This window comes from Crinia signifera, chromosome 1, assembly GCF_055691185.1.
Source record: "Crinia signifera chromosome 1, ASM5569118v1, whole genome shotgun sequence".
In the NCBI taxonomy this organism is placed as follows: Eukaryota; Metazoa; Chordata; class Amphibia; order Anura; family Myobatrachidae; genus Crinia; species Crinia signifera.
In genome coordinates, this window is record NC_139217.1 from 18,003,299 (window position 1) to 18,019,504 (window position 16,206).

Consider the following 16,206-nt stretch of genomic DNA (forward strand, 5'->3'; position numbering starts at 1 on the left):
GGGGTTTTTTTACCGAGGAGAAGACCATACAGAGGCTCCCCAAACAGAGAAAGACACTATCAAGCAATTAGGAGAAATGGAGAAAGAGATGAGCATAACCAATACAAAAGACGAGAAAATCACAGTAGAGACATACAAAGGACCGGATACGACAATTATCAACATCAAAGAACCACATATGAACAACGAAGGAGAAACGATTATCCAAGAGAAAGATATCTAGAAAGGAATAGAAACTATCAAACAGCAGACAGATATAACGATAGATATTACTCAAGGGAAAGATATCATGAGAGAAACATAAGTCAAAGACCAATATACAGGTATGAGAATAGATACAATATTAGATCAAAAGAAGAAAGAAGGCGAGAAAAAACCCCAGATCAAAGACGATCACCACCAACAAGAAAGAGATACCACACATCACAAGAACCTTCCACCTCATATTACATCAAAGATTGTTATCCTACCTCGCAAAATCTCCATCAGGAAGAAATCCTAATCCTGGAGGGAAGAAGGAGACAAAGGAGTCCAATAACACCAAAAAGAACATCGTTAAGACTCCCCACCGTGGAAGAACAAGATGAAAAAAGAAAACAGTCAAAAAGTGAGGAAAGTAAAAGGAGAAGCACCACAGAGAAGGAAGAAGAAACACCCGAAAAATCTCCTTTTCTATAACAAAGGCAGATAAAAGGCAAAAAGAAAAATCAAAAGAGCCAAAAAGTAACGACAAAACAAAAAAGAAGAAAATAAACGGAAAAATAAAAAGAGGCTGCAGAGGAGGAAAAATAAAAATAAAAAGTAAAAGAAAAATGAAGATAGTCCAAGAACATACCGGAACAAATGAAATTACATCGGACAAACCACAAAACATCTTCAATCTAAGTAGGAGACAGTTAACGCAAGAGGAAGAAAAAGTACTAAGAAAAGGCCTAAAATTTGCCCCAACATCACATATGGATCATTTCAATAAATACATTGATATTCAAAAGTTCATAAGAAAGGTGACTTTGAGGAAGTTCTTTGCTATAAAAGAAAATAAAACAGCATTAAAAGAACAAAGCGGTTCGGATAGAGAACTAGATACAGAAGAAATCCCATCAAAGAAGAAGAAAAAGAAATCCATATTTTATCCTACACATATAAAAGGAAACTTTATAGACACATTTGCAAAGATAGTAGTCAAAGAAATAGGCTCTTTAAAACAACCAAAAGTAAAATTAAATCTAAGCAGGAAAGAGATGAAAATCATAAAAGATCTAAGCAAAGATGAAAACATCATAATCAAACCATGTGACAAGGGGGGGGGGCTAGCAATATTAAACCGGGATGACTATATTAAAGAAATACAAAGGCAACTATCAGATACCACCACATATATGAAATTAAAAAAAGATCCATCACAAACAATAGAAGCCAATCTGAAAAAACGACTAGATGAACATCTAGCCAAGGGAGGATTAACCAAAGATGAATATGAATATGTAAATATATTGAACCCCATAACACCAACAATTTATATACTCCCAAAGATACACAAAAGTACCACTAATCCACCAGGGAGACCAATTATAGCGGGAATTAACAGCTTGACATCAAATTTATCCTCTCTGGTAGACAGTTTGCTACAACCGATGGTCTGCACTATACCTTCCTATTTAAAGGATACTAGTGATACACTAGAAAAACTACAAACATTCACATGGACAGAAGAGAGCACTCTATCTTCAATAGATGTCACATCCCTCTATGCATGCATACAGCATGATAAAGGATTGGAAGCAATTTCTTGGGCCCTGGAAAAAACCAATCACACTGAAGAAAGAAAGAAAGAAATTTATTGTGGATGCAATTAAATTCATCCTAAAAAACAACTTCTTCTTCTTCGACGGAACGTTCTATTTACAACAGACAGGAACGGCCATGGGCACAAAATTCGCCCCAAGTTACGCAAATCTGTTCATGGGTTTCTGGGAAGAGGAACATATCCATGGTAACGTAACTTGGGGCGGAAAGATAAAGAAATGTCATCAATATATAGATGACATTCTGTTGTTGTGGGAAGGAACAGAAGAAGACTTAAAAACCTTTTTCAATCTAAAATTCACCACAACACACAGCAGAGAAAATATAAAGTTTCTGGACTTAACCATATACATAAAAAAAATAATATAAACTTTCTGGACTTAACCATATACATAAAAGAAGATGCAATAAACACAAAAACCTATCAAAAACCAACAGATACCAACACGTACATATCAACAGACAGTCAACACCATGCCCTATGGCTGAGAGGAGTCCCAAAGAGTCAACTAAAGAGGGTGAAACGAAACTGCAGCGATCCAGAAGTCTGCAAAAAACAGATGGAAGAGATGAAGAAAAACTTTGTGGAAAAGGGATACAAGGAGGAAGAAATTAATGAAACCATGAAACAAACGGTAGAGATGGACAGAACCACATTATTGGTAAAGAAAACCCCAAAAAGAAAAACACCAATATCAAACGAAAAACAAAAATGGTCTTTAATCACCGGCTATGACACCCAACACAAACAAATATAAACAATAGTGAGAAAACACTGGCATCTCCTCCAAAGAGATCCCGTTCTCAAAGACATATTTCCAGAAAAACCAAATTTTATCTATCGAAAGTCCAAAAATCTAAAAGACAGGCTTGTCAAAAGTACTCTATCAACGAACACCAAAAACCTAATTAGGACCAAAGGATTCCACCGATGTGGAATATGCATTGCCTGTCGAACCATTCAAGACACAACATCAAAATATACAGAAATCATGGTTAATAATATCAAATTCAAAATAAACAACTTCATAACGTGTCATTCCTCAAACATCATATACCTGATAGAATGTGAATGCGGGTTATCTTACATCGGTAGAACCACCCGTCCGTTAAAAACCAGAGTATCGGAGCACATTCGAAACATTCGAAAGGGAGTAGAGACGCATCATCTATCCCAACACTTTAAAACTAAACATAATTGTGCAATCCAAAAAGTAAAAAAATTTATGGGACTCAAATTAATAAAAAGCACATGGAAGGACAAAAACATAGAGACCAACCTGGCGAAGGCAGAAATGAAGATGATCTTCGAATTGAAAACTCTGACCCCTAGTGGGTTAAACCATGATTTTGAACTGAAATGGTTCCTTTAAAGAAGATCACACCTTCCTGTTATGTTATTTTATTTCATTCCTTAGCCCAATATTTACATATATACGTTGCTCATTAACATAATATTTTTTCAAAGAAATAGTTATACATACATTTCCAATGCACAAACACACATTTTACACATAATCAAAGTTTTCCCCTTTGTCAGTTTATAATGTTTATCTCAATGTTCATTTTTATTCATTTTTTCCTTTAAAGAAACTTCAGCCATCTTGCTACTCCGCATATAAACCATAGAACATATCGAAACATCGGCCATCTTGGTACACCTTTTCTACAGGAACTGTACAGCGGTGAAATCCGTTAAAAAACGCCCCGTAGCGCCATGTCTGGTGGGCTGTGAATGCCACACCTGCCGCCTATATATGGATAATACAAATTAGAACACGCTGGTGATCGGGCGCCATATTGGGACTCCAGAATCATTCCCTCTATGGACGCGAGAATATAGAACGGCGGCCATCTTGGAACACCCGGAAATAGACTAATCAGATGAACACACAGAAAGCAGCGGCCATCTTCCAACACCCGGAAGGAGGTCTAATATATGAAGGACATTAGCATAGAGCGGCGGCCATCTTGAAACACCCGGAAGACGGTTCAGTACATAGAACTCCGCCATATTGAGACTCCCACATATACGAAAACGGCTTTTTAACATAATAATTGTACTTTTCTATGTTTATAGTGTATTTAGAGGATTATTCACAGAACTCCAGGATTTATAGAAAGTAAATAAGTGTCATTTCAAACAGGAATCAGAGGAATAGTCTCCCCCCAAACAGGAAACGGATATGCCACCATTTTAATTGATCACTCCATAAATAGCAAGTCAGCAAGCTTCTCCTCCATGCCTTGATAAAGAGATTCTAATCTCGAAACGCGTAGGCAGGAGGACTTGCTATTCCAAAACCCTTTTAAGTTTGCTGAAGGAACTTGGTATTTGGTCGCACCCGGAGAGAAAGGTAGGATCTTTGTTTTTTCAGAAGTATAGGCAGCAGAACCGGTCTGTTATCATTATACTTGGATCAGACCAAATTCTCCGAGGGATGCGCACCAACCCTCCGTCAGCAAAAAGGCGTTTTTTAACTATATTTTAATACATTTTAAGCTGTAAAAGTTTTTCACTATATGTTCAAATAAAAGTGTATGCAGAAACTAAAAGAAACCTTGATGAGAGTCTTCCTTCAGTGAAAATTGTGAGTACCGGTACGCCATCTAAAAGATACCTTGATAAGACTGTTACAGCATGTTGTCATGTGAGTAAGGTACGCCAACGTACAGCCTTCTCCTTGAAATTGAAAATAAAAGAAACCCAGATAAGTTTCCCCTCATTACAATATTGTGTAAGTGAGGTAGGAACCATTCGCATATCCGGGGTATTCAGAATGCTTACACTCTGCTTACATGAGAAGGGTAAATACCCCATATATAAGGGTTTCTTTTTAAGGAATCCTGCTGTAATGCTTACTTGGCCCTTACGTGTAAAAAAAATGATGGTACTCGCATCAAGGTTTCTTTATATAAATGTCTCGCAGTCCAATTTCATTCAGAAAAAAAGTTTTTTTTTGGTTTGCTGGCGTACAGGGCAGCTCGGTAAACAAACAAATCTTCAGACAATAGTAGCTCCCCACCAATGCGTTTCGACCTAGGGACAGTCTTTTTCAAGGTCACCTTGAAAAAGACACTGTAGGAAGAAGCCTCATAGGCGAAACACGTTTCCAGTCCCAGCTCCAGCCTCTTACTCCTCTGGCTGTCAACACAACTTCAGTGGCAATCTACGGCTCCCATACGCCGCCACCCACACGCTCACCAGCGAGGTCCGGCTCTGTCAGCAAGCGGGCCTGGCTTCCCGCAGCTACCGCATTTGACTCCAACACACGGCATCCGGCGGGTCCGTACCTCCCTCTCTGCATCATCGGTTCAAGCATCCAACGCTGTCACCAACTGAACTTTCACCGTCAGCCGCTAATCTAGGCAGCGGCAGCAGGTAGACAAGCGCTCCCTCACTGCTGCAAGCAGCTGGGAAGCGCTTCACAATCTCTATGCCTATTCCCCCTAAAAACCCTGATACTTCTATTCCTGTGGCACGCTCCGTATATATTATTTTGAAAACACTGCTCTAACAGTGCATATACCACTAGCAAGTGTATCTCTAAATCTGCAACCAACAAGTGTGTAACTGTTATACATAGTAGTATGATACATGGTACTAGCAAATTGTATCCAATGTAAACTTAAATGTATCCAGTGAAACACTAAAATACAGCCTGAGCATTGTTCATTATAATGTTGATATTTTTCTGTAGTTGTTGAGATACTCAATAACAATCCAGTACTAATCTAAAAATTGCCCAATAATTAATTGTTTGAATTGTTCTGCCTTTTTCTGATTGGAACCACAAGTGCAATTAGCATCACCCGAATAAAATGGTCATTAAATCATAGCACTTCCATCAAATGCAGCCCTAACATTCCATCCCAGCAACAGAGAGACCCACCCGCTGCGCCCACTGAGCCACCCCTTCTTGCAGCCTAACAGGCTAATTTTGATTAAGATACAAAACCCTATTATATTGCCACCATACCCCACTGGACTGCCCAAACCCTCTCCGAACTTGGAAGCCAAGCAGTGGGGGGCCAGGACAGTACTCAGGTGGGAGACCCCTGGGGAAGCCCAGGTGTGGCAATATAAGATTAAGGGGTAGGAGCCGCCGTATCAAACAATACCTGTATTAATGACTGCCAGAGTGATTGTCTATTAAAGCATAATATTTACATTTATAGAGGCTGTGATACTTTTTCTTCCCCATGCAACCAATTTAGGTGTATTACTTGATGTCACTAAGCATAATATTGCACGCATCTAGGGGAATTGAATCATTTCACTGCCTATGATCATTGGTAATTGTACCTCTGATAACAACAGTGCTCAAATGACAAATTAAATGTGTGAATATTCCTTAAACTAAACCAGTTCAAGGATCACACTACATTTTTAATATAAAATATAAAAAAAAATTCTGTGCCACCTAATTTTAAAAAAGTCGAAATAAAAGTTATGTATTAAATTACTCAACCAAATTATTAACAAAGGAGTGCGCCCAAAAAGTGTTTTTTTCTTTCTTTGTCGGTCTCTTTTTCTGACAAAAAAACCCCAGTGTATAACCATTGATTTTTAACGCTGGGCGCACCGCCAACCAGTCAACTACCAGAATTCATCAAGTCCTGTAGTTCATGAAGTTGGTTCAAAAACAATTACACAGATTGTGAGTCTGTGCGGATCTTTAACTGTTTCTTTTTGCAACTAAGAGGTGGGGCATACAAAAGAAAAGCTGCTTACCTTTCCGGACCTTAAGGTGCTGCCAGCAATAGGCATCACAGCAAAGGCCTCTATACACAGGCCATTATACTTCCTTCCCTGTCTGCAGACAGGTTGTCCAAAGTCCCGGACCCATTTTCTATAATAAGAGGGTAAGGACTCATCCTAAGGTATGTCTACAATTAAAGGAAAAATAAATAAAACCTACTAGGTGGGCCATGCGAAGAATATGATCCCCTTTTCTCCATTTACCCTTAAATCCATAAATGAGGTACCATTTTACCAAGTTCTCCACTTCTGACAAATTGTTAATGTATGTTTGCACATTGTATTATTTTGTGAAAATCAAAGAAATATATTGACTTCAGTAAGCTCAACCCCACCATATTCCCACTGCCCAAGATACGCTCAATGTATGAAAAACATAGCAGATTTCATATGTTACATTCCACCCATGCCCTTACCAAACCACTGTGCACTATGTGCCCCCACCTGACACCTAAAACAGAGCCCACTCAGCCAGAGACTCGGACTCTTATTCTATCATAAGAGGGGAAGGGCTCCTCCTGAGGTATGTCTAAAATTTAAGGAAAAAGATATAAAACCTACTAGGAGGCCCATGCGAACATGACAATGCCTTTTTCTCCTTTCATCCTTAACCAAAGTCCTTAAATGAGGTACATTTTAAAGATTAAGTTCTCCACTGAACGCTTCACCATAGTCCTGTGTGTAGGTCCCTTAAGATGATCAGTTTTGCTCGGCTACTCAAAATGGCTACAAATGAACAGGGTCTTCTTTCCTCCTACTACAAACCACCAACCTCACTATATAATTAATTGTATTTTATTTGAATGCAAAATCTTGCATGGGCCACCTAGTATCAACAATAAAGCAGTTAATACCATCAATATTGAAATGATGTGTGTCAAGAACTAATACATAAAAACAAATTAAAGTCAGTGCATTATTATTTATGTTCCAAGGGTAAAGACACCAGGGTGTATGCTTCACCTCATAGTAGGTAAGGCTGAAAAAAGACTTGCTTCCATCTAGTTCAACCTGGTATAGATATCCATTGCTGATTTGGTAGGTTCTGGTATTTTACAGACAAATTATATTTCTTAATTGTACCCATGGATGTTTTTCTCCAGTAAATGTTTGTCCAACTTTGCCTTGAACGCATTTAATGAGCCAGCCGTTACCACCTCTCTGGGAAGAGAGTTCCAGAGTTTGACTGTTCTGACCGTAAAGAAATTCTTTCTACTTGCTGAATGAAATCTTTTTTCTTCTAATCTATACTCATGCCCTTGCGTCCTAGATTCCTTTCTAGTAGAAAATAGGGTGTGTGACAGTTCCTTATATTGGCCCTTGATATACTTGTACATGTTGAGCATGTCCCCCCTTAAACGTCTCTTTTCTAATGTAAATAGTCCCAAATTGCTTAATCTCTCCCCGTAGCTTAAATTCTCCATTCCCCTAATAAGCTTTGTTGCTCGCCTTTGGACTTTTTCTAATTCTAGGATGTCCTTTTTATAGTGTGGGGCCCAGAACTGTACTCCGTACTCTAGGTGAGGTCTCACCAATGCTTTATATAGTGGCATAATTACCCTTGAGTCCCTAGTTTCCATTCCCCTCTTAATACATGCCAGAATTTTGTTGGCCTTTTTTGTAGCTACATTACAATGGGCACTACATCCTAGATTGCTGTCTATTTGGACTCCTAGATCCTTTTCAAGTATGGAATTACCCAGTTCCTCTCCGCTAAGGTTGTAACTTGCACACTGGTTGTGTCTCCCAAGGTGCATAACCTTACATTTATCTACATTGAACCTCATCTTCCATTTTTTTGCCCACTCATCTAGAATTGCAAGATCATTTTGAAGCATGGTGACATCTTCTGGTGATTTTATGACTTTGCTAAGTTTTGTATCGTCCGCAAAGATGGATACATTGCTGAGTAACCCTATCCCAATATCGTTAATAAAAATGTTAAACAAAATGGGCCCCAAAACCGAACCCTGGGGCACTCCACTTAGTACCGGTATCATATCTGATACGGCACCATTCACAACCACTCTTTGTTCTCTATTACATAGCCAATTCCCTACCCATCTGCAGATATTTTCACCCAATCCTAGGTTCTCCATTTTATTAATCAATCTCTTGTGTGGGACAGTATCAAATGCTTTAGCGAAATCTAGGAAAATCACATCTACAGCATTTCCATTATCGAGGTTTTTGCTAACCTCTTCATAGAACCCTAGTAGATTAGTTTGGCATGAACGATTTTTCACGAACCCATGTTGGTTAGTACTGAGTAGACGGTGATGATCTAAATATTCCTGGATACCATCCCTTTAAAATCCTTCAAATAGTTTACCCACAATTGATGTTAAACTAACGGGTCTGTAATTAGCTGGATCTTCCTTTTTTCCTTTTTTGAATATTGGCACTACCTCTGCTATTCTCCAATCTTTTGGTACTATACCTGACGATAGTGACTTGCTAAAGATATAATGTAGGGGGTTAGCTAGTTCATCCCTTAATTCCATTAATACCCTCGGATGAATCCCATCTGGCCCTGGTGACTTATTTGTTTTGAGTTTGCTTAGCCTCAGTATTATTTCCTTCGGCGTGAAATCCACAATGAGATCTGGCTTATTTGTCCCGTTTATGGTAAATGTTCATTCCACAGTCTGCTCTCCCTTAGTAAATACTGATGAGAAGAACTCATTTAACAGTTTTGCTTTTCGCTTGTCCTCGGTAACACTTTTTCCACTAGTATCAGTTAGTGGGCCTATGTTTTCCTTAATTAAACGTTTACTATTTATGTATTTAAAAAACTTCTTTGGGTTGGTTTTGCTTTCAGTGGCTATGCACTCTTCATATAATATTTTAGCTGCTTTGATTACCCCTTTACAAGTTTTGTTTGATTCTTTGTATTTTGCGAACGCCTCCTCATTCAAGTTATTTTTATAGAATTTAAAGGCTCTGGTTTTATTGTTGATAGCTGACCTTACTTCTTTGTCCAACCATGGTGGCTTTTTTTTGTTGAATTTACCTTTAGTTACTTTAGGAATGTGTTCAATAGTATTCAATAGTCACCTCCATGTGAGTATATTGTAATCTCACCACTGTGATGTTTGTAAGACTCTCCTTTGTAGATAGAGGTAGTTGTCAGCCAAATGTGTACCTGCTACAAATGCTGGAGCCATCTATCTGTGCAGCTGATGTCTATATGTAATGTGACGAGGAAGCCAATATGAATAGAAGTCCAGGATCAGAGATGTGTAGTTTGCTGGACTGTCTGCTGACAATAGACTGAAGCACCAGCTGTTAGCGGCTAAGTGCTGGTGCCCGGACCAGGGCGGCCCAGATACTTCCTCCAGGTGGCACCGGGTCCATTTTGTGGTACCGGTTTTTGGTTGTTTTATTTCTGGCATAGGGTTTGCTGGAGGTACTCCGATTCTTTTTGGTGTAATGTGTCTGCGACTAGGTCGCATTCCCCATCATTGGCCTGGTGCCATTAGGCAGGTTGTTTTTTCCAAGCAGGCCCCTACAGTTAGATCTCCTTTTGATCCCTTTCCTGTGAGGAACGCTGATACCTTGTCACCACTTAAGACCTGGTTGCACTGGTGTTGGGGCAGACCTAATTTGCCCCTCCAAACATGGCGACTAAAGGTGAAGCTTAGTTTCTGCAGGTATTGGTAATCAGTCAGAGGGGGTCAATAGTTAGTGTAGGGTGCACTGTGGACATTCTAAGCAGTGGTCCCAGCTGTTGGTTCACGCCCAAAACCAAACTCCTTACCAGTTAACATTACATTATCATTACATTATATAATAATCATAGTTGTTTTTGGTTGTATGTTCCGTGTTAAACATGAATCTGGCAGCTCAAGCTTTTTCAGACCAGCTTCAGCGTTTAACTCAAATGGTTTGGGATTTGTCTCTTCAGGTTACTTCCCTGGAAGAGGGGGCTCGGTCTCCAGCACCGGCAGCCCTTGAGCCGAAGAAAAATCTGCCAGACCGGTTTTCGGGGAACCGGAAGGATTTCTTTAACTTCTGTGAAAGTTGCAAACTCTATTTTCGCCTAAGTCTTCTGGGTCTGAGTATCAGCTGGTAGGGTTGGTCATCTCATTATTACAAGGGGATCCCCAGACTTGGGCATTTCGGCTCCCCTCAGACAGTCCTGTTAGCTCACTCGGTCTACTATATGATGATCCCGACAGGGAGGCCTCAGCAGAGACCAATCTACAATATCTAAAGCTGGGTAAAGATCCAGGGTAGATGGGGCCTATACAATGCCATCAAGGATAGTCTTATCCAGTATCCAGTATTCGGGTCTTTGGACAAGTTATTGGAGTTGGTTATTAAGATTGACCATCGACTCGGATGTCAGAACGGGGTTCTCATCCTTGTCCCATTCCTTTTGTTTTAGACCCTTCCAAGGAAGGTAATGAACCCATGCAATTGAGTTCAGCCAGAATTTCCTCATAAAAAAGAGCCTGCAGACACAGCTCTGGTCTTTGTGTATACTGTGGGAGTAAGGGTGATGTCCTCCGTAACTGTCCCATTAAGCCAGTAAAAGCTCAGGCCAAGTGAACGAGGAGAGGGTTCACTTAGGCCTTAAACTTTTTTCCTCTCAAAATTATTTTTTAGTTCCTAGTAATATTTCTTTTGGGGGGACTAGTTTTCCTTGTGCTGCATTTGTTCATAGTGGGGCAGTCGGTAACTTCTTGGATGTTTCAAATTGGAGTGATGTACAGTATAACCATGCGAAGGCTCTATGGTTGTTTATTACCTAATGGTATTATTTTTTTTCAGACCCACTCGCTGCAGTTAACTGTGGGTATCCTTCACTCAGAAGACATTTCTTTTTTTTCTGGTAAATTGTCCTGTGGTTCCTTTGGTCTTTGGTCATCCTTGGTTAGTCCAGCACAACCCAAAAATTGATTGGAGTGCAGGAGAAACTGTTCGCTGGGTTCCAGCTATTCTGGACAGTGTTTGAGTACATTTATACACCAGGCCTCTTTATCACTGTCCATGATTCCTCCCGGTTACACTGACTACTTAGATGTATTCCCGAAGGGGGAAGCCAATAAACTTCCTCCACACTGCCCTTACGATTGTGCCATTAAACTTTTTCCTGATGCTAATTTACCTAAGGGTAGGACCAAAGCTATGGATGGTTATATTCAGGAGAGTTTAAAGAAAGGATTTATTTGGCCCTCAAAGTCTCCACTTAGTGCTGGGTTCTTATTTGTGGCCAAGAAGGATGATTCTCTCTGCCCATGTATTTATTTTAGAGTCGTTAATAAAATCACAGTTAAGTACACGTACCAGAACCCTCTTATTTCAGTATTATTTTATCAGTTGCAGTCAGCTACCATCTTTTCCAAGATTGACCGCAGAGGTGCTTATAACCTGATTAGAATTAAGGCAGGAGACGAGTGGAAGACTTTGTTCAGTACCCAGTCTGGGCACTATGAATTCCTATTCATACCCTTTGGTCTAAAGCTCAGAATCTTATTAATGATGTTCTGTGGGAATTCTTTGGCAAATTTGTTGCAGTGTACTTGGATAACTTTTTTATATTTTCCAAGGATCTGGAGTCTCACAGATCTCGAGTGAGGCGGTTATTGCAGAAATTGCGAGAAAATCATTTTTTTGTCAAACTCGAGAAATGTAAATTTGAAAAACCACTTGAGAAAGTGTCTCAAGTGTTTTTTGAGATACATTATTTCTTCAAAAGGTTTTCGCATGGATCACAAAAAAGATTTTTGGGATTTGCTAACTATTATAGATGTTTTATCCACTCATTCTCATCATCTCCTTGAATGTCGACCTAATTACTGTCGACCCTATGGCTCATACCTGCACAGAGAGTTAGAGATTACCCTCACTCTTCTCAGACTGGGTTATAAATACAATAGGGTGTTCCAGTTCCACTTGTGATAGATGTTGATGACTGGTCCCAAGAGGTGACCAGGGGCCTTCTCCTCCAGACCCTGACATGGTTCTCCATATCTAGACTAATTTACCAGGTATATCTCTTTCCCCTTGTATTATACTCTCGCTGTTGGAAGAGATCTTCCTACTGAAGGGAATTACAGTTCTTCCCATGCCCCCAAAGTATGGAGATTTATAGTTGTCTCTACTGCCCTCTGAGCCTCCCTAGCAAGAGATTTCTGAGAGCTGCGATCTTGTCTCCGGTCTCCCTCTTATAGGCATCCTCCGGACAAAAGCTTCAGGCTGCATTATGCCACTGGCAGTAGCAAACGCAGGATTTTTAGAGGGGGGTTTTCAAATGTAATCCAAAATTTCCCACTCTGCAGAGCATTGAAGTATGGGAGTCTGGGGAGCGGTAACATCCCTGAAAATGGATCTTTTTATACAATGGGTTGGATGGTGTCAAAATCCCGGTGGTCGGAATCCCGGCACTTGAAATTCCGACGCCGGAATTGTCAGGAAATGTTTAAACATATCATAATGAATACACAAATAGAATAGAACCAGGACTGCACTTTCTAAGCTAACAATCTCTCACTTCATGGTAAGGCTCCTGTCTCTTCCTCCTGGCTGCTGCTCTCTGGTCTGTTGTCAGGCAACCAGAAACCCCCCTGGGTTTGCCTATGACTCATACTACTCCAGCTGGATGTTAAATGCCTTAATACCCCACAAAAGCAAATCTTACTTAATACATATTTTAGTGAAGACTGTTCTAATATTGATTTTTCTGCTGGAAACCCACTCTAGAAGGTGAGGCCATCCGCCATGGTCTCCTATTCTTATCAAGTCTCTAAAGACAGTAGGCCTGCCATCATGATCCATCACTAAGACCCATTTTTACTCTAGTACAGTGCATTTCTGGGCAAAGTTCAGATGGTTAGAATCCCACAAAAATGGTGAGACTGGGGCACAGGAGCTCCCCCTTGTGAAAGATTTGCACCCTGCACAAGCATAGTGGGCTGCATACCCATCTTCTGCTCAGTGTGAGATTATGGGTGGTAACTTGGTGGCAATTATACGAACGAATGCAAGAGATATCTTGTTGGTTTGTCAAAGTTTGTTATGGGCATGTAGCAGGATCCCTAAATAGAACAGGCATAGTCTCATTAGCATGTTGATTGCAATTCATTAGCACCCACTTACAATTGTCATTCAGAGCTGCATTGGCATCACTGGTTTATCTATAGTGGATTTAAGATGGGCGTGCACATTGGCCACTGCCATTTTCTGGTGATTTGCACATGTGTAATAGAGGTGTCCATGAGAACGCAGCATGGTCGCCATGTTCACAGAGATCTGTGCATATGTGGCAGACTCAATAGTCTGTTGCACTGCTGGATAGGAGGGGGTCCAATCGGAGTCAGCACATGGGTTCCCTCATCTCTTACGGCCCCTTTGGTTGGCATTACCTATAATTCGGAACCAGGCCCAAGATTTTCTTTATAATTTCTTTGCTGCAATACATATACAATTGTACCTAGATCTCTAATATAGAGTATGACATACAGAATGCAAATGGCCCAGTTATATTTGTCATGTAGAAAATAATATACCAGGTGATTGTAAATGTGACATCTCCCTGGTGTTAGGTCTATTTTGCTGCTTGTTTTTCATGTAAAGTAAAAATCTTTCTTTTTCTCTAAGTAAATGAATATACTACATAACATATAAAAACCTCTCCCGGTTCCATCTCTCACCAGACGGCTGATTACACATCTACGCTCCATGCTGCCGTCTGTGCTGAGCCTGCAGGGAGAGGACACAATCTCAGCCATGTGTCAGATATTCAGCAATGTTCTAAGCATGTCTTTATTTATACTGTTCTGGTTACTGGTCCTGTGTGTTCCCACCTGCACATCTGCGGCACCCACCCCAGAATCCGGCTGTGATCTTATTACGGATGAATATTTGTTTGAATATGAATATTCCAAGGATGGAGATGTTATTATAGGAGGAATATTCACTGTACATTCTAGGTCAATAACACCCCTATTTGAAAAGACTTCCCGTCTTATGTGTGATATGTAAGAGTCTGTTTATATGATGTAACTTTTATTATTCAAAAATCTGTTTAGGAAGAGGAAGGTCTGTGCTCTCTATGCCCGCAGTGAGTACAGTATATACATGGCAGTGCCAGTGTCCTCAGATGGGTATAATGCTACTTACTAACTTTAACCAGGCTGCTGGTATAATGGTACACATGCTGCTTTCTGGCATATGTAAAGGTATCACACATGTATGTTAGTTTACCAGCCCAAGGGTTTTTGTACATCTGTGTTACTTTTCTATTGCTGTTTTCCTTATATCTTCTGTACAATGGGCCTAATTCAGTCCTGATCCTTGGGCTGCGAGATTTTGGAGAACAGCGATCAGGTAAACCTTGCCTTACCGCTGCCGCACTTCCGCAACCCCCCCTCCCATGTGCAGGGCTGCGAATGTGATCTCAGCTGTGCACATGGGGGAAAACCATTCAGAAACACTCACTATACAATGGTTTCCCCACTTATCACAGTCCTGATTGAGTCGTGACTTACTCAGGGCTGTGATGTAGAGATGGCTAGTGAATTGCTGCCTTGACTCAGTGACTTGAACCATTAAGCTGTATACATGATTTGAGTCACTTATACCTCTTTCACATTGCACTTTTAAAACGGTATATTGCCGTTTTTTTCCCATTTTAAAACGTTTAAGGCTGCAATGTGAAAGTGCCAAAGTTGATTTACCGGTTAAAGATAACCGGTATTTCAACACGGTTAAAAAGCAGAGTCCTACACGTTTTAAAGCCGTTTTTTAGCCAGTGTGAATGGCTCTATTTCAATGGCTTGAAACGTGTCCCTTGGGGGTTAAACGGGTTGAATTTTGAATGATATTAAATGATTTTTAAAACGGTTTTCACCTGCAATGTGAAAGGTCTCAAGGCTCAGACCCGTTTTAAAGACCCATTTAAGAATACCGTGTCATTACCCATTTCTGCAATGTGAAAGCAGTATTACTGTGGCAAGAGCTGAGACAGCAGCAGCAGCATTATAGCATAGCAGACTCAGCCCCTCCTCTCTGAATCGTCAGGCTCAGCAGGAGAAAGGAGAGTGCAGTAACAGCTGAGTCCAAGTCAAGTCTATGCTGGGAGCCCTGCACTGTCTTCCTGTGCCTGCAATTCCACACCACGAGTCATGAGCCAAGCCACTGACTTACTTCCTGTCTGCCGACACACAGCACACACTGAGGGACAGAGACTCTGCAACTCCCTCAGTGTGCTGTGAGCCCTGCACTGTCTCCCTGTGCCTGTAATTCCATATGAATAGTGACTAGAGAGCCGAGTCACTGTCTCAACACACTTCACTGAGCTGAGCTGTGTGTCTCGACTCATTCCAATGAAACGTCTTGCCCATGACTACTGTGATGGCTGTGGGAAGAAGGAGGGCGCTGATGATGTCACCAGCTCACCCTCCCAATGGCCAGGGAATGCCTGTATTTTCCAGGACACTCCCATAAAACACTACAATACTGCCCCCAAACACCCGCAGGGTGTCACTAACCCTGCAGGCAGCCTGCGATGCCTAGCCATCACAAGCTCGCGTCGCACAAATGGCATGCACATGCGTACTGTGTACCGTACACATGAGAGTGGCTCCATCTGTATATCCATATTGTGAGGAGAGGGGGAATGTCTTTTTTTT

At 40.7% G+C, this 16,206-nt stretch overlaps 1 protein-coding gene and 1 pseudogene across 1 annotated transcript in view; both read left to right on the forward strand.

Annotated features, from left to right (window-relative positions):
* The first annotated feature begins 1,923 nt into the window (after window positions 1-1,923).
* Window positions 1,924-16,206, forward strand: part of LOC146010048 (vomeronasal type-2 receptor 26-like) — an 85,435-nt gene continuing 71,152 nt past the window's right edge. Inside the window, exons 1-3 of the mRNA XM_083151269.1 lie at window positions 1,924-1,993; window positions 2,245-2,468; window positions 10,476-10,639. Coding sequence (XP_083007395.1) covers window positions 1,924-1,993; window positions 2,245-2,468; window positions 10,476-10,639 — 458 coding nt within the window. The remainder of the gene's footprint in view (window positions 1,994-2,244; window positions 2,469-10,475; window positions 10,640-16,206) is intronic.
* On the forward strand, window positions 5,773-5,891 carry LOC146039258 (5S ribosomal RNA; annotated as a pseudogene).